We start from the raw sequence: 25,689 nt of genomic DNA, 5'->3' as shown, positions 1-25,689 counted from the left end.
CAACTGGGCTAGATAAATAAAGGACTTGGGACTTTATTTTAGTTAAGAACTTCTGGGGTCTCTCCAGCTGAGTGTTATTTTTTTTACTTTCATACCAATGGGGTAGTATATTCAATAATGAAACAGCAAAGAGATGAGTCTAGTAGAAGTAAGACTTCTTTGGTCCTGAAAGAGATGCTCTTCAATATCAGTTGGAACAGATATAAGGATTTTCTAACAGGAGTCGCAACATGATGATCAAAGTTGATGAAGTTATCCTGGAAGGTGCCTAGATCCCTGAAACACTTTCTGTCATATGGGGTGTGTCATCTATGTGGTATGTTGAGGAATTTATTTTATCAAAGTAGACTGTACTGGATTTTTTTGGTATTAAGTTTGAGGCCATTTTCCTTGCATCACACGTTTGCACAGTGCAACCATTTCTGGAGTACCATCACACCAGTGTGTACTTGAATAATAATCCCTAATTTATAGTCATAACACATTTTGTTAACCTGAGCCCTTGAATATTAGCTTATAAATGAGATCAATACATGTCAAATTGAGGAGGATGTGGTATTGAGCCTTGTGTATCCACTTATGACATTTTAACTTTCCAAGATGGCACCTCCAACTGTTACAACATGTGTTCAACTCATTTGCTATCCCTCTCATTACATAAGAGATGACGTTTAGTTTCACCTGTTTATCAGTGATGCTTGCATGTGGGAAATTATCAGGTGCCTTATTCAGGTTGACAAATGCCATGTGCTCTACATAACTACCATTAACTGTTTCAGTTACCCTTTCAGAGAAGCTGATAGGGTTAATAAGGCATAAAATTTAGATCTAAAGTTTTGTTTTATAAACATTTTGTTGATGACATTGTCTTCTTGTGGAAGGGTGGTCAGCTCGAATTAAATGAGTTTACTGGATACCTACATGGAACCACCCAACTTCCTCACTTTTAAATCTAATTCATATGATATGTATGCTGCTTTCTGGATGTACAAATTAGTAAAATGAATAATCATATCCATACATGTATTTATAAAAAGGAAGCTCAGAAAAAATAGATATACTCACAGAAAGAGCATGCACGCACCCCACATTTTTAAAGGCATTGTTAAGACCCAGTTACTACATGTTAGTAGGTTAAACACCAATGATATTAAATATGAAGAGCAAATTAATGAAATTTTAAATGAGTTTGTGGATAGGGATTATAAAAGGGAATTATTGGAAAAAATAAAGGTGCAGGTAATAAGGGATAGCCATGACTCTGCAAGACCCTATTTTGCACCATGGCATTCAGACCCTGAAGTTTCCATTAAACATAATGAAGTCCAACCATTATGGTATGTGACAGCTGATACAAGGAATGTGGAATATGTGAAAGAGATAATCGCTAAGAATTGGAGGGTATTTGAAAGTATGCCAGAGCTAAGGGAGTTAGAGGTGAAAAACATCCTTTAGTTATAGGAATTATCCAAATCTGAAAAGAAGTTTGTGTTCTAAACATGCACCTTTAAATACAAACGTTTTAAGATATAATAAGCTGGGGACTTAACCTTGCCTTAATTGTGTTAACTGTAAGTACATAATAAGTGAGAATATTTTTGTTCATCCAATAACAAGAAAGAAGTACAATTTTTCCTGCTCAGCAACATGTAGTACAATTAATGTCATATATCCTGCTATCTGTGTGAGATGTACCTCTTTCTATGTTGGGAAGTGTAGTCATAGATTGAAAGACCAGCTCACAGGGCATCACTCTGAAGTATGTAGAAAAGTTTCTACTAATGCTTTGCCAAAGCATATGATGGACAAAGGGGCTGGCCATGAATTTGGCTTTAGGGTCATCCAGATTACATATAAGAATTTCAGAGGTGGGGACATAAATAATAAGTTAGAAATATGTGAGCTAAGTTGGCTTTTATGGTTACAAGCTGTAGAACAAAGTTTGAATGCTCCTGCTAGCATCAAACCTGTTCTAAGAAAAAAACAGATGAGCTTACATTGACATAATATTGTACAAGTTTTTCAGTATTTTTAATATATTTTTATATTTTTTTATATTTTAGTGATTTGTTTATGTAGTTATGAATATTTTTGATCTCATGATATGGTTCAATGTATTTATGCTTCATAACTATTTTAAAGTTTTAAAATGCTGAATTGTAATACTGTTGCTTTAAATCAAACATGAGCTGTATCACATGACTGTATGAAGTTTATAAAATGGAGAGCTACTAGGATACTTTGAAACTCTGAGGAAGGGTTTTTGCTAACCTGAAAGCTTTTACGTTGTTGGAATAAAGTTTACTTTTGGTTGTTTCTATAGTCCGAGGTTTGTGGGGGGGTTTTTGTTTGGATTGAAAATCCCCAGGAAGGGGAATATGCCCTTTGCCTGGGGATTGCGCAATCTGGGAGTTATATAATTAGCAGGAGGTGTGGGGCACCCCACCACACTTGCTTTTTCTTTTCCATTCTCTGAGGTTAGTAATCAGAGCATGTGCAGTAGCCTGTCAATGTTTTGGTGTTGACATTAATACATCAGCATTTCAGATCTATATAACTATATAACTATAACTGTCCTTTGCTGGTGATTGCAGACAGTTTTACCTCACAATCAGCCTCAAGAAGATCAACATCATGGGGCAGGATGTTAGCAGCACTCCCCGCATCTTTATCAGCGATCACACTCTCAAGGTGGTGAAGGACTTCACTTATCTGGGCTCCACCATCACCAGCAATGCCTCCCTGTACACCGAGCTGAATACCCAGATTGGTAAGGCAAAAACAGCAATGGCATGCCTAACAGCGAGGGTCTGGCACAACTCCAAACTGGCCATCAACACTAAGATGAAGGTATATCAAGCATGTGTGCTTAGTATGCTGCTCTATGGTACTGAAACATGGACCCTGTACTCCTGCCAAGAAAGCAGGCTCAACATGTTTCATCTATGCTGCCTCAGAAAGATCCTGGGCATCACCTGGCTGGACAGCATGCCAAACAAGAACATCCTAGAGCAGGCGGGGATATCAAACATGAAACTTAATTTAGTTTGGTTTTATGCTGACCCAAAGAGCCAGTAAGACAACATATATGTTTAAGTTTTTTTAAAAACAAGTTAAATGACAGATGCTGTGAGTTTTTACTGGTGCATACTTGTGGTGCATACCATTTGCACATGCGCAGGGACTGATGATGTTTACAGGATCATAGGTAGGTACTAGGCAAGCAGCCCTTTAGAGCCACTTTAAGCCTAGCTAATTTCCCTTCCAAAGGTGAGAATCAAACCCTGTACCTTGTGTCTGTGAGGTAAACACCTTAACTATTATGTCCCCCAACTCCCTTGGAAGATTGAGTGATTGACTGATTGATTGATTGATTGATTGATTGATTGATTGATTGATTGCACCGCAGCTTTCAATTTGTTGCTGTTCCAGAATTTTTCAGGAAGACAATTAGCAGAAAGCCTGCAAATATTAAATGTTATACTGGATAGTTACAGACTATCAGTTTGAAAGAGCAGCAGCAGGTCATGGGAACAGGTGATAAGTAGTTTTTTTTATTTTATCCTGACAGCTAACCAGATATGGGCAGACAGTGTGCCATTGATGAACAGCATTCTCCTCCACTGCCATCATAGATAACCATCTGCAGAAATGCAACACTTCAACAGGCTAATAGCAAGTCTGTCTCTTTGTGTACAGTCTTTGTGGAGGGCAAAACAAGTGTCTGTTGAAGCAGATATCATATTCAGGCACCTCTATCACAATATGATGGGCTTGGTATATTTACCTGACCAACCACTTCTGCTCCCTCCTCATAAACTAGTTCAGTTGGCCTTTGTAATGATGGTAATGATGGCAAATTAACTTTTCCGTTCTTTTTCACCTGCCTCGCCTGTTTGCAGATACCATTGCCTGATCAGCAGAATTGTTGCATTTAACCAGTGATTCTAGGCCAGTAGCAGATCAATAGCCAGTCACTTTGTGGTACAAGCAAGGACTAGACATACATGCATGACACTATGGTGAGTGATGTGCAGCAAAGAATCTGAATCGCAAAAAAATATTCTGATGTTATACAAGGCGCAATGTTACTTGCACAATGCACGATATTTTCATAAATTCTTATTTAGGTGTATGTAGCTGGTTGATCTCTAGATGAATGAGTGACCTGGGTGAAGGATTCTAACAAGAACCTGGATCAGTGCCTTCAGAAAAAAATGTGAAGGAAGTGTTGATCAGGGCTTGGAAGAAAGTACTAGCAGAATGTATGTGACACTTAACGACACATGGAAATAACAAAAGTATTAAGAGGAGCCGCTTGATGAAGAAGACAGTATTTGAAACAGAAAGGAATTCTATTTCAATGAAAGATCTTCATCCAAAGCTTTTTAAAGGCACACGTTGATATTCTGATTCTTTGAGACTTGTTATAAAATATATATTGCTTCAGTTATATTGCTGCTCCTTGTCTCAATGCTCCATTCTCCCTGGTGTACTTCTCCTAGTGTGAGTAGAATTGCCTTGGATTATGTAGTTTTAGTTAAACTGAATGACAGTTGGTATAACAAAGTTAATCTATGCTTAGTTTACATTCTAGCGAAAACCACCGCTAATTCAAAAGCCAAGAACTCGACTCAGGCCAGTCCAAAACGTAAAAAAACATGAAAAACAACAAATTTTATTAAGCCACTGTAAAAGCTTTTCGTTAGTACTTATTTTACCACAATTAGACATCTGAGGTGTACACAGTCAAAATGGGGCTAGAACCAGTGGGTACAAGGGCTGTCTGTAGATGAGAATGATTGAGCCTGCTGTCATGAGCAAGTTGTAGAGTCAGCTTGGCTTAGCAGGTTTAGTGTGCATTTGTATAAAGCACACTAGAATACTTTACTTTTCTTTTCTAATTTTTTTTATCACAATTGGACATTTAAATTGTTCACAATCAAGTGGCTGTATCTGATGAGTATGGACATTGGTAGATTACATTGGCATCGGTCAATATAGTCTTAAGGGAATGTGAATCAAAAAGAACAAAAGAAGCATGTATTTATGTGTGGCTTACCCCACAGAAAAATAAGTGTGGTGTGTTGGGGACCCATGGTTTAAAACCTGTCCAGGGCCCAAGGAACATTTAATCTCCCTCTGCCCAGAAGAAACTCACTGAGGAATTATGTGAGGTCTTTTATGGTCCTTAATTTGCTGCAAATAGCCAACAGTTAAAAATATTTATCTTGCACTGAGTACCCCAAGTGCATATGTAAAGCTCAAAAGCAGCATCTCTAACCTAAGTTAGTTAGTTCAGACTCAAAGACTTCTCACTGAAGTAATCTTGGACAAAAAGTAATTTAATCTGAAGGAAAAAGTATATACATATTGTGAATCACTGATGAGGGCCAATAAGCCCCTTAACTGTAAGGTAGGACTGAAGGTATGCACAAAGAACATTCTCAATAACCTTACACAGGACAGGAAGGTTAGTAATAAGGCAGAAATTATTGAATACATTTGACTGCAAAGAAGGCTGCTTAAGGAATGGAGCAACAAGATCCTCATTCAATGCAGATGGAATATATCTAGGTCGCACATAGGATTCTAGTATCTCATAAATCACTGTGTCAGCTCTCCAGGCTGGCCTGAACCAGACTAGAAGGGCATGGATTCAAGCCAAAAATCACGTGTGAAATCACTCTTAAGAGCTCTTCGTAATTGGGAAAATGCACATCTCTTTATAAACCATTTATTTTTCCTGCATTATATATAATGCAAATAAGTCATTCTATATTGTTAAAGATGATTTATGCAATAAAGATGTCAAGAAAAGCTTCAGGGAAATGCAACAGTGCCTGTAAATAGAAAGACGAAAGCCAATGTCATGAGCACATGAAGGATGGAAGGGTATGTTAATGGAAAAATGTATGCAGAGGAGATGATAATACACATGTGGAAGAAGTTATTTACAGATAGCTAAGTGCTGAGGACATGACAAGAGAGACAGAATTTAGTAAAATAAAATGTTATATTAGTAACTTGATGACATAAAAGCAAATGGATGGAGGGAGGCATTAACTGCAGGTTAGTGCCTGACATGGGACAAGAAAGGGAACATAAAAGGAAGTATAAGAAGTGATTGTGCAACAGTATGACTGTTGGCCATTCTGCACATCCTGGATAGGCAGCTGTCTATCATCCATACTTAAGGCATCATTGGCAGCCCAAGTCTAATATTAATTCATTCACGTAGTGCCACAGTGTCTTGCCCTAAGAAGATCTGGTGCATGTAATATTAGCATGAATCTCACGGAACAAATAATGCATGTTATGTGATTAAATGCAACAAAGCAACAATGCATTTTATGTGAATAAATGCATATTGGACCAAGTGAGTTGTTGTTGTGTCTTTCGGCTTTTCCAGGTTAGGGGTCGCTACAGTGGAATTCTGGTCCGCTAATGATTGGCAGTAGATTTTTACGTGCCGAGTTACCAGCTCTGACGCACAACCTTCAATGAAGGTATGCCCATTCACACATGTCTCCACACAGAAGATGCTCTAGCTGAGAATCGAACAGGACAGCGTCTTACTGTGAGGTGACAACGCTACCGCAGCACCACCACCGCAGTATTGGACCAAGTGAGTAAGAGGCACTATAAAAAGGCATAATGCTCTAGACTAAAAAGAATGATTATAAAAAAATGGAAATAACTCATTTTTATTGCTTTCATATTTTGTTTTGACTTGTGAAATACTACCTATGATTTACAATAACTGAAAGAAGAAATGTAGCACTAGTCTGTTTATGTAAAAGAAAAAAATCTTGACTTACCCTAGCCCCACAGTGGGCAGCAATCTCTTCAAAAGGTGCCTTTCGAAACTTCTCCACAACCTGCCGCCTTCTTTCTCGCTCCTGTTCTTCCATGGCCACACTGTCGACTGAAGAACAAAAAACAGAAAATTACATTTTTATCAACAAGAACAGCTGTGGAAAAATCAGAAACAAACTTTAAAAAGTATCTTCACTGAGAAGGAGTTCAATTGAGTTAGATGTAGATGAGATTTCTACATAATCATAACTTACTGATGTGTATGAGTATGTATATATATGGTTCCCCTTCAAAACATCTAATTCTCATAACATCGAAACTCAAAATACTAAGACCATAACATCGAAAACCCAAAACACTGAAAACTCATAACATCGAATTTCATAACATTGAAAATGTATAACATTAACATCGAGTAGTGTATCATCAAAGATGTAAATGTTATAGTTTAATCTGTTAATCTTGTAGTATCTCTATAAGATGATGTAGTTTTTATTTATATAGTGATTATTTATATAGTGTAGGAATTTATGCTATTTATATAGTGTTTATTTTGTCAATCTGTGCATGTTTTTAGTCCATAGAGTTAAGTGATTTAGACATTATGTGTACATTCTGTATGGTGATTGTGATAAAGTGGAGTTAGAAAATTAACTTTTTTCCACTGTAGTGCGATCGCGGAGTTGGTATATTTAATTTTTAATTTTTTTCTTGCCTCCTGCAGAAATGTAGTAAAAAGTGTGTTTGTTAGTTTAGTGTTGTTATAGGTGGAGGGGATGTTACTTACATGTGCTTTGCAGTTTTCGATGTTGTGATGCAAAGTTTCAGTGTTCTGAGTTTTTGATGTGAGTTTTCAGTGTTTTGGATTTTTGATGTTATGGCCTCAGTGTTTTGAGATTCAGTATTATGGAAATTAGATGTTTTGAAGTAGAACCATATATATATATATATATGTATATATATATATATATATATATATATATATATATATATATATGTGTCTATATATATGTCTATATCTATCTATATCTATATATATATATATATATATATATATATATATATATATATATATATATATGTTCAGCATGGTGGCAGGGTTCAGTCGTATGTCAACTAAAATAGACAGCAATCACTGAGTAATAGGGAACTGCAAAAAAGCAGGTAAGCAGAGAGAAAAAAAATTCCTCCACAAAAAATTAGTGCGAACATCTCAGATAACAAAGTCACATATATATAAACAGTTGAAGAATGCGGAGTCATTTTTCCAAAGGGGTAGCACCTATGAATGAAATTTTGAACAAATTATAGTCAATGAGCAGCGACTATATGTTATTCTTTGTGGAATCGGAAGGAGGAAGGCTACAATCACTACATACAGTGGATATAAAAAGTTTACACACCCCTCTTAAAATGCCAGGTTTTTGTGATATAAAAAAACGAGACCACAACAAATCATTTCAAAACTTTTCCCACCTTTAATGGGACTTATTACCTGTACAATTCAAGTCTGACAAAAACAAATCTGCTAGGGGAAAAAAATATAAAAAATAAAAAACGTACAATAAGCTGGTTGCATAAGTGTGCACACCCTTAAACTAATACTTTGTTGAAGCACCTTTTGATTTAATTACAGCATTTAATCTTCTTGGGTAGGAGTCTATCAGCATGTCACATCTTGACTTGACGATATTTGCCTACTCTTCCTTGCAGAAGTGCTCCAAATCTGACAGATTGCAAGGGCATCTCTTGTGCAGAGCCCTCTTCAGGTCACCCCACAGATTTTCTATTAGATTTAGGTCTGGGCTCTAGCTGGGCCATTCCAAAACTTTAATTTTCTTTTGGTGAAGCCATTCTTTTGTTGATTTGGGTGCATTCTTGGGATCATTTTTGTGTTGAAAGGTGAAATTCATCTTGATCTCTAGCTTTCTAGCAGACGCCTGAAGGTTTTGGGCCAAAAGTGACTGGTATTTGGAACTGTTCATAATTCCCTCCACCTTGACTAAAGCCCCAGTTGCAGCTGAAGAAAAGCAACCCCAAAGCATGATACTGCCACCACTATGCTTCACCGTGGGGATGGTGTTCTTTTGGTGATGCGAAGTGTTGTTTTTGTGCCAAATGTACCTCTTGGAATTGTGGCCATAAAGTTCAACCTTGGTCTCATCAGCCCATAACACACTTTCCCACATGCTTTTGGGAGACTTGATGTATTGTTTTGCAAATTTTAGCTGGGTCTGCATGTTTTTCTACGTAAGAAAAGGCTTCCATCTTGCAACCCTACCCCATATCCCAGACATATGGAGAATACAGGAGATTGTTTTCGCATGTAGTACACACCCACTCCCAGTACTTGCCAGAAATTCCTGCAGCTCCTTCAGTGTTGCTGTTGGTCTCTTGGTAGCCTCCCTGACCAGTTTTCATCTTGTCTTTTCATCAATTTTGGAGGGACGTCCAGTTCTTTGCAACACCACTGTTTTCCCATATTTTCTCCACTTTTTGATGACAGTCTTCACTGTGTTCCATGGTATATGCAATGCTGTGGAAATTTGTTTGTACCCTTCTCCTGACTAATACCTTTCAACAATGAGATCCCTTTGATACTTTGCAAGCTCTCTGCAAACCATGGCTTTTGCTGAAGCAGGCAATTGTGTAAATGTCAGGAAAATCCTACTAAAACAGCTCAACTTTATTTGTGGTTAATCAGAGTCTCTTTAATTCATAACATGTGTGTACCCAAGAAGACTTGCTGTAATTAAAAGGTGCTTCAACAAAGTATTAGTTTAAGGGCATGCATGCTTATGCAACCACCTTATTGTATGGTATGTTTTTTATTTTTTATATTTTTCCCCTAACAGATTTGTTTTTCAATTGAATTGTACAGGTTATAGGTCACATTAAAGGTCAGAAAAGTTTTGAAATTATTTATTGTGGTCTCATTTTTTATATGACAAAAACTTATTTTAACAGGGGTGTGTAAACTTTTTATATCCACTGGAACTGATCTCAGGCTGAAGTCTGAAGCATAGCCATATATCATGGATTGCTACCATGGCCACATTTATTTATTTTTTAACTTATTGTATTTATTTGTGGACTGGGTAATCCCACAAGTCAAAACTGTTCTTTTTCAGCTGCAACCTGGGAGCACTGTCTCATTAAATGATTTTCTCAAAGTTACACAGTAGCCAGATGAAGGTGGAAAGAATCGAACCCTGTACCATGGACACAGGAAGGAATTCATTGACAGCTCAGACCTTTAATCCCCTGCAATGTCAGACTGCTATATTTTGCCAGTACACAAGGAAGTGTTCTCACATCCATGTGATCTTTACATTTTTATATTATCTTGGAGTAAAGCAGATTTAAAACCGGGGTACTAGTAAAGGCTACTTCCTTACTGATGACATAGGGGAAAGTGAACGAGGTAAATAAGGAATGAGGGAACAACGGCACAAGGAAACTAAAAATATGACCAGGCATACAATCTGAAACACCTAGACTTGGAGAGAGGACGATGCTTTCCCTGCCTCTTTGAAAAATATATGAATTTCAATGACGCATTGATGTTTTTCATTTCTTGCCCACCAGCACTACTAAGTCCCTTCCCTCTTATTTGAAAAGTCCATAATAATGCTTTTCTTCAAAAACTCTGCTTTGGTCTACATCTCCCAAATATATTTCTAATTTTCTGTTTGTCTTTGTCTTTCCCTTTCTTATATTCTGTCTTTCTAAAACCATCAGCTACTCTCATCTCTATGGAGGCCATTACCTTGCCTAATAACCCTAGTTATTGTCTTATTTATTTTGGTCATGTAATCAAACCTAAATCTGTACATTGGTGTTTGGGAAAGTAATCGGTTATCTCCACCACTGCTGTTCAAATTGAAAGGAAACCAGAACGTTCCAGAAGCATGGAACAAGCAGTTCAGTACATTCTAACTCAAGCTCTTACATGTCCAGTGTAATAAGATAAATTACTGTAAGGGAAAAAAAAAATTACTAAAGTTTTAGAAGGCTGAAATTTGTTTTTAAATATGTCTGCTTAAATAAAAGGCAGCAACCTCTGACTATTAAACTCTGATACTTTATCAGACAATTTTGTATATTAGCAAACAAGCATTTATTAGTCAGTGCTGAACCTATCTGATTAAAATTGCTACATTTGTATCTTGATTGGTACTGCATACGTCAAACTACACATCCCTCATCCTGCAACAATTAATATCATAGTACTGTCACTTAAAAATCAGAGTGGAGGGTCTTTATAGACAAGAATAGAAGGCCTTTAAATACTAGACCCTGTATAGTTTCCAATAAGGGGTCTTTGTTCAGGCATAGTTTATGGGGTGTGTACCTACAAATAGGTCTGTCTCTATGATGAACACCTGTAAGTCTGGGAGCAGCAAAGCTAACTGAGGGCCAAAATCATACTGCTATGCTAAATCATAGCAGCTGAGTGGTATGTGTCAAAAGTCTGTATATTATGTCTGTAAATTGGTATCTGGATAGAGTTGTAGTGGAGTTAATGACTGTTATACAATGATGTGATGTTTTTTTAGTTTGCCTGACACATTTAAAAGAATGTTAACTAAACGTATTGGGTACAGGTCTCCATTCCTTCTACCTAGGCTGTAGATCAAAAGTAATGCATGCCTGCTTAGCTCTGGTTAACCACATAACTTACAGCTTACAGTTTCCAAGTAAGCTTTTTAGTATGTAGTTACATAGTGCCAAATTCATGAAAGTTACTGTGAGGTATACATGAGCTGTTTAACTCGCGGTAACTTTTTTAAATTCAGAGAGCCTCGGTGCAGTGTTTTTGCATAAATACTTGCAGCACCATGATGGGATGTCTATGTAGATGTGCTACATGCTAATATGGCAGTTTGAGGAAAGGCATATGCTAATTAGGCATGTGCTCTCTCCATTGAACTTGTGTCTTTGTGGGTGAATGGAATGAGTGTGTGTGTGTGCGCGCACGTGTGTGTGTGTGTGTGTGTGGGTGTGTGGGTGTGTGGGTGTGTGAGTGTGTGTGTGTGTGTGTGTGTGTGTGTGTGTGTGTGTGTGTGTGTGTGTGTGTGTGTGTGTGTGTGAAACTGTGGGTGGGTTGGTGTGGCTGTCATAAGCACACCTACACTAATGAGCACAGCTAGCAACTAACCACCAGGGATTACTCTTTAAACATGTGCCTGAAAAGAACTTAAACAGAAAAGGGGAATGGGGGCTGTAGAGAACCACTAGCCACCAGGGATAACTCTTTAAACTCTTGCCTAAACAGCATTTAGACAAAATGGGGATTGACAGGTAGGGGCCCCACTAACAACCAAGGATAACTCTTTAAACTCTTGCCTAAATGGTACTTACATAAAATATGGGTCAGCAAACACTAGACACCAGGCAGAACTCTTCAGTAATGAGGGGGAGGGTGAGTAAATTAGGCACCATAGTTTCCATTAAAGATATTTGATTAAAAAGAAAAACACTAGACACCAGGAATACACTGATTAGTATGCCTTAAAAAGCTGTTGTTCATCCGTCGCTGTTGACAATGACCAAGAACATCACGTTGAGGAGGTTGATTGAGTATGGTGTGTCTGGCTGTGGCTGATCAATCCGATGTGGGCTCAGAAAGCTCTGCCGCACTTCGGGCACAAGTGGTCAGTTGGGTTAGTTGGCAAAAAGTTAGCTGTTTATTTATGCAGCTCACACCTCTCTGTGCCTGTGCAGTCCTGCTCTGCTCATAGGAGGTAGCACCTTTACTGATGCAGCTTTGCCAGACCAGGCGGTCTTACACTAGGGTTTCCCAGGAGTCCAGGTCGATGCCAAAGCTTTTCAGAGAGACTCTCAGTGTGTCCTTAACATGCTTTTTCTGCCCACCTTGTGTGCGTTTACCTCCTACAAGTTCACCATAAAACAGTCTCTTGGGCAGGCATGTGTCTGGCATACATACAAGGTGACCTCCCCACCAGATGTGGGCTCTCCTCAGCAGGGTGTAGATACTTGGCAGTCCAGCTTGAGAGAAGACAACTGTGCCTGGAACTTTGTCCTGCCAGGTAATTTGAATCAGCCTTCTTAAGCAGTTCATATGGAAGTGATTCAGTTTTTGGCATGATGCTTATACACAGTCCATGTCTCACAGGCATACAGTAGTGTGGGCAGTATGACTGCCTTGTATACCTTCAGCTTTGTGGACAGTTTGACACCTCTCCTCTCCCACACTGATTCCACACTGATTCCCACAGCCATCCAAATGCAGAGCTTGCTTTGGCAATGCGTGTGTCTACCTCATCGTCAATGTCCACAACTCTGGAGAGTATGCTGCTGAGGTATGTAAACCTCTCAACAGCCTTCAGTATCTCACCTTCAGTGGTGATAGTTAGTTCTGCATACACCTTCTGTGGTGCAAGCTGATGCAAAACCTCAGTTTTCTTGGTATTAATTGTGAGGCCAAAGTTTCTGCAGGCAGTGGTAAAGCAGTTCATATGCTGCTGCATCTGGGCCTCCTGCCATCAGTCCTGTATCTGATCTTGATGCTGGTTTCTTCATCGTTGCAGAACCCATCTGCCAGCATGCCTGAGAATTTCATGCTGAACAGCATGGGTGCCAGTACACAGCCTTGCTTGACTCTGTTGGCAACTGGCAAGGCATCAGAGGAGTCTCCATCATTCAGTACTCGAGCAAGCATGCCATCGTGGAACTTGTGCACCATACTGATGAATTTGCCTGGGCAGCCTAACTTCTCCATGATCTGCCATATCCCCTCATGACTGATGGTGTCAAAAGCTTTGGTCAGGTCCATGAACATTGTGTAAAGGTCCCTGTTTTGTTCCTGGCACTTCTCCTGTAGTTGACATGCTGCAAATATCATGTCCACTGTCCCCCAGCCCTCTCTAAAGCCACACTGACTCTCTGGCAGGTGTCCATCTTCCATATGTTGAATGAAGTGGTTGAGGAGGACTCTGGCAAGGATTTTGCTGGCAATGACCAGGAGAGAGCTTCCTCTGTGGTTGTCACAAGACTGCCTGTTTCCCTTTCTCTTGTAGAGATGGACAATGGAGGCATTGATAACTTCCTGTTGTCACATAGTCTGGAAGAGCTCAGTGAACTTCTGTAATAAGATTGGTCCCCCTGTCTTGTAGATTTCGGCTGGAATGGAGTCTGAGCCTGGTGCTTTACTATTGGAGAGAAGCTTAATTGCTTACTTAACCTCTGATTCCTTTGGAGGTTCTGCCAGTGAAGTCTTAATGGTGAATTGTGGCATGTGGTCAATGGCTTTGGCATTGATAGAGAAAGGCCTATTCAGGACATTGTTGAAGTGCTCAGCCCATCTTTTCCAGGATGGCGGTCTTGTCAGTGAACAGGGAGGACCCATCGGCACTGAGGAGTGGTGATGTTCCAGAGGACTGTGGCCCATAGAAATGCTTGGAGTTGTTGCTATCAGTGTACTTCTGGATCTCATCTGCCTTTCTGCTAAGCCAGGAGTCTTGCATCTCTCTGAGATTTGCTTGTACCTTGCTTTTGATGGAGTTGTAGGCTGCTTTCTTGGAGACAGATGTAGTGTCTTGCTGAAGAGATCTAAAGGCTTCACACTTCTTATCCAGCAGCTTCTGAATGTCTTCATCATTATCATCAAACCAGTCCTGGTGTTTGCATGTGTTCAGGTCCAAGTTAGTGAGAGCTGTGTTGTAGACCACATCCCGAAAGGCTGCCCAATCCTCTTCTGCACCGTTGGTGCCAAAGCTAAGTTGGTCAAGCTTACTGTTGAGGTCTTCACTGAGCTTCTGGCACACAGAGTGCTGTTTTAACTTGCTGATATTCAGGCACCTATTGTTTTTTTTTCTCCCAGCAGGTGCCACCTAGGCTGAATGTTCATGCTGAGCTTTGAGAGGATGAGTCTGTGGTCTGTCCAGCAGTCTGCACCACACATGGACTTAGTCACTCTAACATCCTGCCTCTCCCTTCTCCTTACTATGACATAATCAATGAGATGCCAGTGCTTGCCTTGTGGATGCATACAGGACATCTTTTAAAAAGCATTAAAATGGATTCATACCATGTACTCTGCTATCTGCTATATCTCTTACAAATGAGCATTCCTTTGTGCCACCACTAGACATGAGGGATGTCAGCTATAAAGCTAAAATATAAGGGGGGAACACAAAAAGAGTGAATTGCAAAAGTATTCAAACTTGTACCCCCTGACAAAGAAAACTTCAACATTAACCTGATGCATTAACTCATACGTTAGAACGGCAATTTTTTGTTAAATATTGAGAATGCTTGCAGCAGTTTGTCACTTGTCATTGTATACCATTAGGAAAAGGAGATAAATAGAGCTACTTAGCAGAAGGAAAAGTACTTCTCTGTATAACCGATTCATAAAATCATGTTCCCAGCAGAACTCTTCATTAAACACTTATCATCAAAAACTGATTGACAAAACACACTTGACAAATAACTAAAAAAAACATACTCTTACATCTATCACAATGGGCTCTACATTCTCTCCCAGCAACTTTATATATAACATCTAGGGTAGAAGCAGAAAGTGAAAGTTAAATGCCTGGAGTGCAGTACCTTGATTAAAACCACTGCCTATTACATTGGACACACTAATTCAGTCATTCATTCACTCATTCATTCATGCATTAATGCTCTCATCATCTGCTTAATCCAATACAAGGTTGTGGTGTGCCTACCCAGTGTAAGATACAAAAACTCTCACATACCACACATCCCTATAAACTGCGGTAATGTGTAGGTAGAATAGCCAGTCTAATGTGTAATGATGAATATTTATTTATTTTATTTTATTTTACATTTGTTGACTGGGATAGTCCGACTGGATACGAGTCCATTTTCAGCAGAGGCCCAGGGAGAAAAGCTCCAAAGGTAGTTACAAAAGCAAACATGGCAAAAATACACATTTAAAAAAGTTTACAGACTCAGTTGAGACATTTGAGCTATACAATCTGAAAAAAATTATGATATAGCACACTTAAAATAATAGATTGAATAGTAATAGTACACAAGTGTTAGCAAAGATTTAGTCAGGTTTAGAGCAAGAACATAGCCAATGCATATTAAAATACTGTTTGAGACTTTTCTTAAATTGTGTGAGGGAGGTATCTAGAGTGATGTCATCAGGCAAAGAGTTCGAAGTTTTACCAATAGAATTGACAAATAGAGAGTCACCACAAAGTTTTTGAATTTAACAGTTTGGACTACCAGTCTATTAGATGAGTGAAGTGGTCTAAAATTATAGTGGGGGTACATAATATTTTTAAGAGCAGGTGTATTTTCTGGTTGGTTAAGTACTTTATGAGCGATTATTAGTTGGTTGTACTTTAATAGGCTGGGCAGCTCTAACCAACCAAGATAGTTAAGGTGTTTACAGTGATGTGTTCTATAAGGCATACCAGTGGCAAATCTGGCTATGTGGTTATAACAGGAAGAGAGTTTATTAAGATCACTTTTGTTTAAGTTGGTAAGTAGAGGGGAGGCATAGAAATGGGTAGAGAGTAGATGAGAAGGAGCTATGGCTATTCTAGCAGGTGGGGTAAGAAAAGGTTGAATTCTATATAATGTACCAAGTTTTTTATTGATGGTTTTAATAGTTTGGTTGACATGCTTATCAAATTTAAGATTATCAATCAAGACACCTAGAAGTTTTGTGAAAATGGCAGGGGAAATTGTAGTACCATTATTTGATATGTCTGTTGTATGTAGTATTGTATGTATGCATGTCTTCTCAATTCGAGTCTGATGCGCGCACTTTTGTTTAGAGTGCACTTGTGTAGGCTAAATGACAGTAAAGTTTACTTTGACTTTGAAAAGGACACAGACTCCTGCCACTAACCCCAGACTTACACATTACAATACTAAGAATGCATTCCCTAACAGAATCAGTACATAAGACAAAAGGACACAGGCCCCTACTACTAACCCCAACCTTACACATTACAGTTGTAAGAACCCATTCCCTAACAGTACCACTACATAAGACAAAATGACACAGAACACATGTAACACAGAACAGACACTACAGTAAATCTATCCCTTTAATTAAGCCTTACTCTTATCCTACCCTATGAACACTCACACATATATGCTAACCACCATAACTTGATCTTGTACATTTTAGCAATCACCACCTTTTCAATCAAACATTCTTTTTCCCACACACTGACCCTAGTGTCTGACTCACCAAATATGCAGACAACTGCAATTTTGGGAGCGGTGTCCTTTACCCCACTGATTCTACCTTCCTTTAAACAACACTTACAATTGCAAGGAATGGTGCAGTACAAATGATTTTGCTTTCAGTGCAAAAGCAAATGCAATATTCTGGCATTTGGCCAAACATCCCAATAGGCAATAACTAAAAGTTGGCAAAATTGTAAAAGGCCTTGGTGTTCTTGTAGAAGTTGACCTTTCATTGAGTATCCATATATGTAGCTCTTGTCATCTGCAACCTGTACATAGTTGTCCACCTTATCCTCCATGGGGTTGTGGTCAATAGTGTACAGGTAATTATTCCCCTTTATGCACCTCCTTCCAGACTACTTATAGAGTACTAAACTGTTCTGTAACCTACTAGCATGCCATCTGCTGCAGTTGGAGAAGATACAAAGATTTCTCACAAACTAGAACTACAGGACTTTAAGATTTGTCTTATGGCCATAAGATTGCAACAGCTGTCTCTCTTCTTCGTATCTTATCCCCTACTTAGAAGAGATATTTGCCTGACATATGGAGTTAGAAAAAGCCCGTTTCTTTTTTGGAACTCTTTGAAAGACTTTGCTTACACAGCCCCTGCTAACATTAACATAAGAGGATACTAATCTTTCTTAAACATTCCTATTAACCATTCAGTGAAATGTGGCATTTTCATATCTGAATGCTTCTAATGCCTATGGAATAATATTCAAGAAGAAACTGGATGACTACAGTGGTACCTGCAAGTTCCAACATGGAGCAAAGAGCATCAAACTCACAAAGACCACCAGTCCTTGAGCTTGTTCACCAAAGATATAAGCTTATGAATCTATGACAGTAATTACCCTACTATTGCTGTTTTTTTTTAAATAAAAGAGAATGATGATTTAAAAAAATAACAAGGCTACATCTACTGAGAAGGTAGAATACAAACTATTGGGTCTGACACCAATGAAAACTTAGAATCCATTACAAATGCAAGTTTAAGAGGCAATGGGATTGCTTTAAACGGTGTTGCCCCATTTGCAACATGGCTCACTGCAGACTTTAAAACACTCTTTACTCAAATAGGGTCACAACATTTAATTGTGATGTAGGGTCTTGAAATATATTTAGCTTTGCTCAAAACTAACCCAAACTCCTTTTCAGATCTCAGAAATTGAAACAGCTGAGAAAACATAGATTAGCCAGCAAGGAACCACAGGATCAAGTAGACGAAACTGCCATTCATTCTAGAAAACAGAGATCTCTCAATCATCCCCATTGTGATGCCCGTGCACTGGTCCAGTAATCAAAGAGCCTCAGTCCTCACCACTAACAACAGTGAGGGGCATGCATATTGGGAGGATATCAAGTACACACACAGGAAAGTACAATCTCCCTTAAGAGCACACAGAGATCACAGTCAGTCTGGGGCTGGTTTCTCCCTTTCTCTCCAGTTCCCCAATAAGACTCCCCACTGACACAGCTATAGGGTACAGATCTCAACCTAGTGGTCAAGCCAAAACCTCCAGTGCCCTCTCTGTCCAACCAGTGCTTCATGTCCCTAGCCAAGTAGCTCACACACACACACACACACACACACACACACACACACACACACACACACACACACACACACACACACACTTTAAAATTTGATTGACATACACACACACACACTCCTAGGGAAGGCTGTCACAGGTTCTCTAGCTATGCCCCCTTATTGCCCAGACTATAAGGGAGAAATCACTGCCACCAACCACTATTATCAGCTACTAATAAGGCCCTTCCCAAAAGGGTGACCAATTACACTGTGTAATATTACTGTTATCCAAATAGTAAATGTGACCCAGGGCTAAGGCTATTCTGGAATGGCTTAGTACAGTATCACCAAATACATGCAAGTACTGTAGAGCATAACTTATCTCTACACAAAACAGCCACAGTTGAAAGGTTGAAAATATTTAATAATAAATAATAAAAACACAAGACAAATCTCATCAATTCAACACAGTGCTAATCAAGAGTTCAGAAATCACAGGAATATGCTTAAAACAATACTGTAGGATAGTCTGACATAAATATAGAAAACAGCTAGACTAATCTGGCTAAATTCCTATCTAACGCTAAGAGAAATGCTAAGTTCTAAATAACTGCTTACATTCAGAGCAAAGCAAGTGCTGGTGAGTTGTTGTCAGCTTCATACAAAATCCAAAATGCCCAATCTTTCTCTGAGGAAGTCTTAAATTGATAACACCCAGTACTGCTGAGTCATTTCACATTACATCATTTTTATCACTTCTCCTTTAGTTCCCAGGCTAACAGAAACTCAAAATTTACATTTCTTGTAAGCTGCACCTGGCCAGGAAGCCACAGCAATAAAAGACACTTTTACATGTAAAATCTAGCAATTATCTCTGTCTAAATAACAAAAGAAAGAATTTGTTCACCCAGACATCCTGTCTCTGAGCTTGAGATCAAACACAGTGGTCATTCTTTACTTAACACATTTCTTCCAGCAGGGTGCATTGTGGTTACATTTTTGAAGTTCAGCATACATTTAGTTTTCTTACATTTGCAAAAACAAGCCTGTGGATTATATTAATATTTACAATGATATAGAATTATCTACAAAATTCTATCTAGCTAGGCTGGCAGCCTTCACACCCATTTTCGAGGAACATTCCTATTTTCAGCCATGATTTACCCCTTGCAGATGATGTACCTGTTTTTGAGGTATGATTCAGCTGTCAAGTATTATTTACCCCTTTCGAACAATTTTCTGAATCCCCTCTCAGCATTCCTGAATTTTGAAGCTGTCTAGTGCACAAGAAATTGCACCATATAACCAACATACTAATGCCACCAATAATTTAAAGAAAGAGGATGTGTATCTTACATCTTTCTTTTTCAAAAGCAACAGTAAATAACACTGTGTGGTAGAATTTTGCAATGCAGTTAATTGAAGTCTACAGATTTTACACAGTTTCTTTGATAATGTGCTTATATTCTTCCATCATTTTTGCCACCCTTGTTTTTTAAATATGCGTTTTTGAGCAGTTTCTTGATATTGCTACCGGAAGCAGGGAGAGTTATGTTCAATTTGGCATTCAAATGTTATGCTAATTAGATCTCCATATATTTGTCTAGATGTACCTGCTTTTCAAAGGATTCTGTGCCTATTTTCAATTCCTGCAAGTTGAGGAGTATAAATGCCAAACAAGGGAACAGTTTTTGATATAGCAAAACATATTGATTATTTTAACAATACTAGTACTGTCTTTCCCTTTACTGTTGATCTATCATTCTACCAGTAAAAAGAAAATTGAGTAAGTTTGTTAAATAAAGGATTCAATTTGAAGTTAACAGGCATTCATTTTGATTCACATACTTTTTGTATGAACTGGAGTTATACCCAAACATGTATGTGTGTTAATTATTATGGTAATCTATATTAGGATAAGAGGAGAGGCAGTGCACAATTTGAGTCACATTACAGATATTTAAATATCACATGCAGACAAAGGACCTGACTCTGCTGTGATTGTCAGCTTTATACTAACAGAATAATGAAGTTGCTGTATATGTAAGAATCATATCAAAATGTTGTTTTCAACAGATATATTGTGGTTTTAGATTTACAGGTAGTTAGATGACTTATCTGTTATCTTCTCATTTATTTTATATATTATTTGAACATTAAGAAAATACAATGTCATTTTTATTGCTACTTAAAATATATAACTATCAGGTCTGTTTTGTTTACGAAGTCTGGGTTTATTTACATAACTCTTACCACATCATCTTTTGCCATATGCTAAAACCTCAGACTCTGAGAAAGATTTGTTTATTATCAAAGACGTAGCTACCTGAACTGGTGCCGTGGGCAGTCCTCCAGAAGAGCACTTCCTCAACCAAAAAAAAAAGCAGTTGTTTGAAATTAAACACCAGGGGAAAAAAAAAAAAGAAAATTCATGAAAATGAAAAGCCTGTTATTTTATCAATTTTCTAAGTTTCTAAGAGCAATGTATAAAAAGTGTACCTATTTTTGGGTCATCCCCCCCCCCACCATTACTGATGGCTTTGTCCAGATTTCTTGCTCTAAGAGGTAGACAGGCATGATTAGAAGTGCATGTGGGATGATATAATGCAGTGATGTTGGGGTCAGTGCTTTATAATGAATGTTCACAGTCACAAAAATAGCAGTAAGCATGCAACTCAGTTATCTTTGCCAATAGTGATTATGTGATCCAGACACATCAGCATGCAGATAGCATGCCTAATCCTATGGGCTCCAGAACAAAGTATCATCTGATTGTATGACATAAGTGGGAAGGAAATAGGTAGATATGAGAGTCAGAAGTGGGGAAGAGCAAGCTACATAAAGGAGGGCAATAGGAATGAAAGAGTCATGTGGGGATGGGGAAGTAGGATATTTTGGGGGGAGGTAAAACTGCCATTTTTTTTGAAGAATAATAGAGGGGTATGCATCATGGGGAATGATGTAGGTAAAATAAAAAGTACATGGAAGGAAGCAGGAGTAGTAATGTGAGCATACAGTGTACAGAAAGATGATGGGGAGAGGTACTAATACATAACAGAGGCAACAATGGAGGGATGCAGACTGACATTTGATGAACAACTGGTTATGGGGAGGACTGAACTACAAACATGGGATGGAGAATGACATGAAATGATGCAGAACACAATGAGGGAGGATAGAGAAGGGTGAGGAAGGCCTTCCAAGGCAGTGCACAAGGAAATCCACCCAGAAGTTAGTCACCTTCATGATTGACATCAGGGGCGGGCCCTGTCTCTGGTGACTTGATGGGCGATGATGGCTGGCTATGTGACTCTACCCAGTCACATGAGGTGGTACTTCAAGATGTCAGTGTGGACACCACATAATGGGCACCAGTGGGCAGCAGGGTAGTATGATGTCGATCAATAGTAGTATAATGCACATGCTCAGTAGCATTTTGCAGACTGCCAGTAGTGTGGCCAGGCTTCTCATACTTGCAGAGCTTAGGCATGAGCAAGAGCCTTCCCATTAGTATAGAATGAGGGTGATAACACATTTTGTTATAGGTGGATTCATATATATTCATGCTAAAACACTTCATTATCATACCTGCCATGCTACAAGGCACATTTTAGTATGATAAAAACACAGTCAGCATTGTGCACGATATCACATTACAGTGAGCAATATACAGACTCAGAAGAAAGTGGATATTAGTTGTACTGCCATATAGGGAAACAGACAGCAGACAGGATGCCAGTCAATGGATCTCATGACTGCAGCCAACACTCAAGTTGGCATTGCAGCAGCAGACACTATCACACAGCAGTGCCACATTTGTGGCAACACTGCATAGGTCATAATAAGGGATTAATACACTGAGGGTTCTCAGCCTGACAGTGGTCAGGGGAAAGGCATGATAACCTGCAGTCCTGTGGGGCAGGGGTGTCAATTTGACATGGCATAGGGAACACAAGAAGACTCGGTCACAGAGCTGCTGTATAGGTGTCTTTACTCACTGTACCTTTTGCACATGGCCAGCATGACATGATGCAGGGGATGTTGGGCTCCCAGTACACAAGGCTCGGACTGAGGTGTCCACACTTGTGAGGAACAATAAATATCATTCACACAACCACATGTTGCCACACTATGGCACAGTGTCAGAATACTTGGCCAATAGCAGCAAACAGGTTTGTGGTCATCACAGCAGTGTAGTGGAGAGCCTGAAGGCAACTGCTGGCTGGCATGGACGGTTATGTATATGCACACTGATCTCCACATGTAACCTGCAGGTGTACATATTCTGGTAGGGGACCAATTAATGGGAACAGCTTGAAAATGGGACCAAACAGCCTGAAGGCAACTGCTGGCTGACATGGATGGTTATGCATATGCACACTGATCTACACATGTAACCTGCAGGTGTACATATTCTGGCAGGGGACCAATGAATGGGACCAGCTTGAAAATGTCACCAAACAGGTGAAAGTGGTGCTTCCTTCATGTCTTATGCACATATGGAATGCATATTCCCAAAAATGGTGAATATGACAGGGATTTGTGGGAACAGCTGTACCTGTGAGTGATTCAAAGTATCAATGTAGTGGGTAGCCATAATACAGCAACATAACAGTTGCATTGCAGACTCACTGATATTTTAGCAGATACCAGGTTCAAGGCACAGGACATTGCCAGAGACAGGTTAGCCATTTGAGGTGGACCTCCAACACAGAGGCATCTCAAAGATACAGATGTTTTCCAGGTATCCCTCATCAGGGAAAGTGAGAGAGCCGTCTTAACTGATGGTGGCTTGGATAAGAGAGTAGGGCTGGGAACAACTGCCTAAGTGTCTCTACTTGATCCAGAGACTTAAACCTTGTGTGCAACATAAATATGACATGTTGGAGGTACAGGTATGTGTCTCAGAGAATATTGCTTCATTGGAACAGACTTCTCATCCATATGAAGCAGAGCTTTTCCTTAACTCTATATAAATGTAATCTGGACCAGTGGATGGGAAATCAGAAATTCACCCCTGGTTTTTCACCTAGGTTTCTAATCGATACAGGTGACCTGTAAATGTTTGACCAGCCATGCTCTAGCTTACTCATACACCTAAAAATAGCCTATGGGTCACCAACCTTATTGGATACATTTGGAATGGATGGTTAGGCTTAAGAAGACCCTTGTGTTTGTTAGCATTCCTATGAACCTATAAACCTATGAGATGCCCTAAGTGAATATTGGCATATGCTATTTTTGTAAGTCATTGACTTGCTCCTTCGTATAGTTTACTCAGATGAACATGATTCTAGGACATCAGGGCTGCAACAGTGACAATTTACACAAGTTATGTATGGGCCCATAATCTATGTAATGGATTTGCATTTAGAACCCTGTGTATCACTTGATAGTGGGAGTCACAAACGTACTAGCATTGCCACAAGTACATTATCTGTAAACATTCACAGGTTTCACTGGAACAGGGCCCAGTATTACAGGTTGACACATGTCTGACATAAGTTGGTCACTGGAGGATGACAGTTATGGCACCTGCACACAGCATAGTCTGATGACGCAGTGGCACTGTCGGCAACACTAACATTAGAAGGCAGTCACATCACCCACAGCTGAGGTGACGGTGGATGGGCAGGATGAACCTCTGGCATCACTTTTATTTACTGAAAGCTGTCCTGTCCATGTTACCATTACCTGTACTATGCTGGAATCACCACCACAGATGGCAGCAGAGGGCCACACTACCTCTGAAGTGCATGCATACCAAACAGGGGTGATGATTGTTAGTGCCCCTCACTGCCATGACCATATAACATTCTCTCTTCTGGCTGTTACCCAAGACATCAAACAGTGGATGTGCAGGCTAGTAATCCAGGCAAAGATGTCCACTAATAGATTCATAGGTAGGAACTAGGCTATCTGCCCAAGGGCATTTATAAGCCTAGCCAGAGTGTATCAGCTTTCGCCACCCCATTGATTAATTATGATTGGTTGGGAGGGTGGCCTAATGGTTAAGGTGTTTTTGCCTTACAAACACAAGGTGCAGGGGTTGAGTCTCACAAGGGACAATTGGCTAGGCTTACAATGGCTCTCAAGGGCAGTTAGCTTAGTACTAACCTAAACCTAAAACCTAAAACATAATTAACTGAGCCTCTGTCAAGAAGAGCCAATGAAGTGATCCCAGGGGTGTATTTTCTGTTACCCATCCACTCAAGGTTTCTCTTGAAGAGTGGTAGTGAGGGGCTCTGCCTAATGTAGTTAGGAATTTTGTTCCAAAGCATGGGGAGTCTCTGTGACAGGAATCTATCCCTCCAGCATGTTCTATTTATTGTTGTGGTGAGGTTTAGCTCACTAGAGAGAGTGGTTCAGAGTGACTTGGATTTCTTTAGGTGAAGCATGTCCATCAATTCTGAGTTGGACATGGCTTTGTAAGTCAGGCAGAGATCACCTCTGAGTAAACGATATGCCACTGAGTACAGCTGGAGTTTTTCCAGTCGGCTTGCATAAGACATATGTTTGAGACCAGTAATCCTCTTGGTGAGGTACTTTTGTGGTCTTTTCAGCTGTTGGAAGTGTCGTGTGAGGTACATCCCAAATGGGGCATTGTACTCTATGATGGGTCTGATGAGTGACGAGTAGAGGGGCACTATAACCTCTTTATTTCTAGATGCAAACCCTTTAGTAATTAGATAGGCTACATAGAAGGATTTCTTAACTACTTTGGCAATATGATTGTCAAAGGAGAGATTACTATCTATCTGGGTCCCCAGATCTCTTATTACCTCTTCTGTATTAAGTGGGCTGCCACCTATGTGGTAATTCATGGGTGTTTTGTTTTTCCCAAACGGGATGACTATGCATTTTTTGGCATTTAGCTTGAGACAATGACTTTGACATCAGGTGTCCGTCTCAGTAAGGCCCTTTTGGAGAAGGTCCGTGTCAGCCGGAGAGTCAGTTATGGCTCCCAGTTTGGAGTCATCGGCAAACTTGGTTAGCCATAGTCCTCCTGTGTTTGCCTGTACTTCTGAGAAGTATATGCTGAATAGTAGGGGTCCCAGGACTGAGCCTTGTGGGACACCACTTGTTACTGGTTTAGAGTCAGACCTGGAGCCTGCTATTCTTACTGT

At 39.4% G+C, this 25,689-nt stretch overlaps 1 protein-coding gene across 1 annotated transcript in view; it reads right to left on the bottom strand.

Annotated features, from left to right (window-relative positions):
• Nucleotides 1–25,689, bottom strand: part of EFR3B (EFR3 homolog B) — a 2,101,782-nt gene that overhangs the window by 81,967 nt on the left and 1,994,126 nt on the right. The window contains exon 21 of the mRNA XM_044062396.1: nt 6,822–6,928. Coding sequence (XP_043918331.1) covers nt 6,822–6,928 — 107 coding nt within the window. The remainder of the gene's footprint in view (nt 1–6,821; nt 6,929–25,689) is intronic.

This window comes from Protopterus annectens, chromosome 2.part1 (assembly GCF_019279795.1).
Source record: "Protopterus annectens isolate FY-2018-M chromosome 2.part1, PAN1.0, whole genome shotgun sequence".
Taxonomy (NCBI): domain Eukaryota; kingdom Metazoa; phylum Chordata; order Ceratodontiformes; family Protopteridae; genus Protopterus; species Protopterus annectens.
Note: the sequence above shows the minus strand (reverse complement) of the source record. Positions and strands in the feature narration are given on the sequence as shown.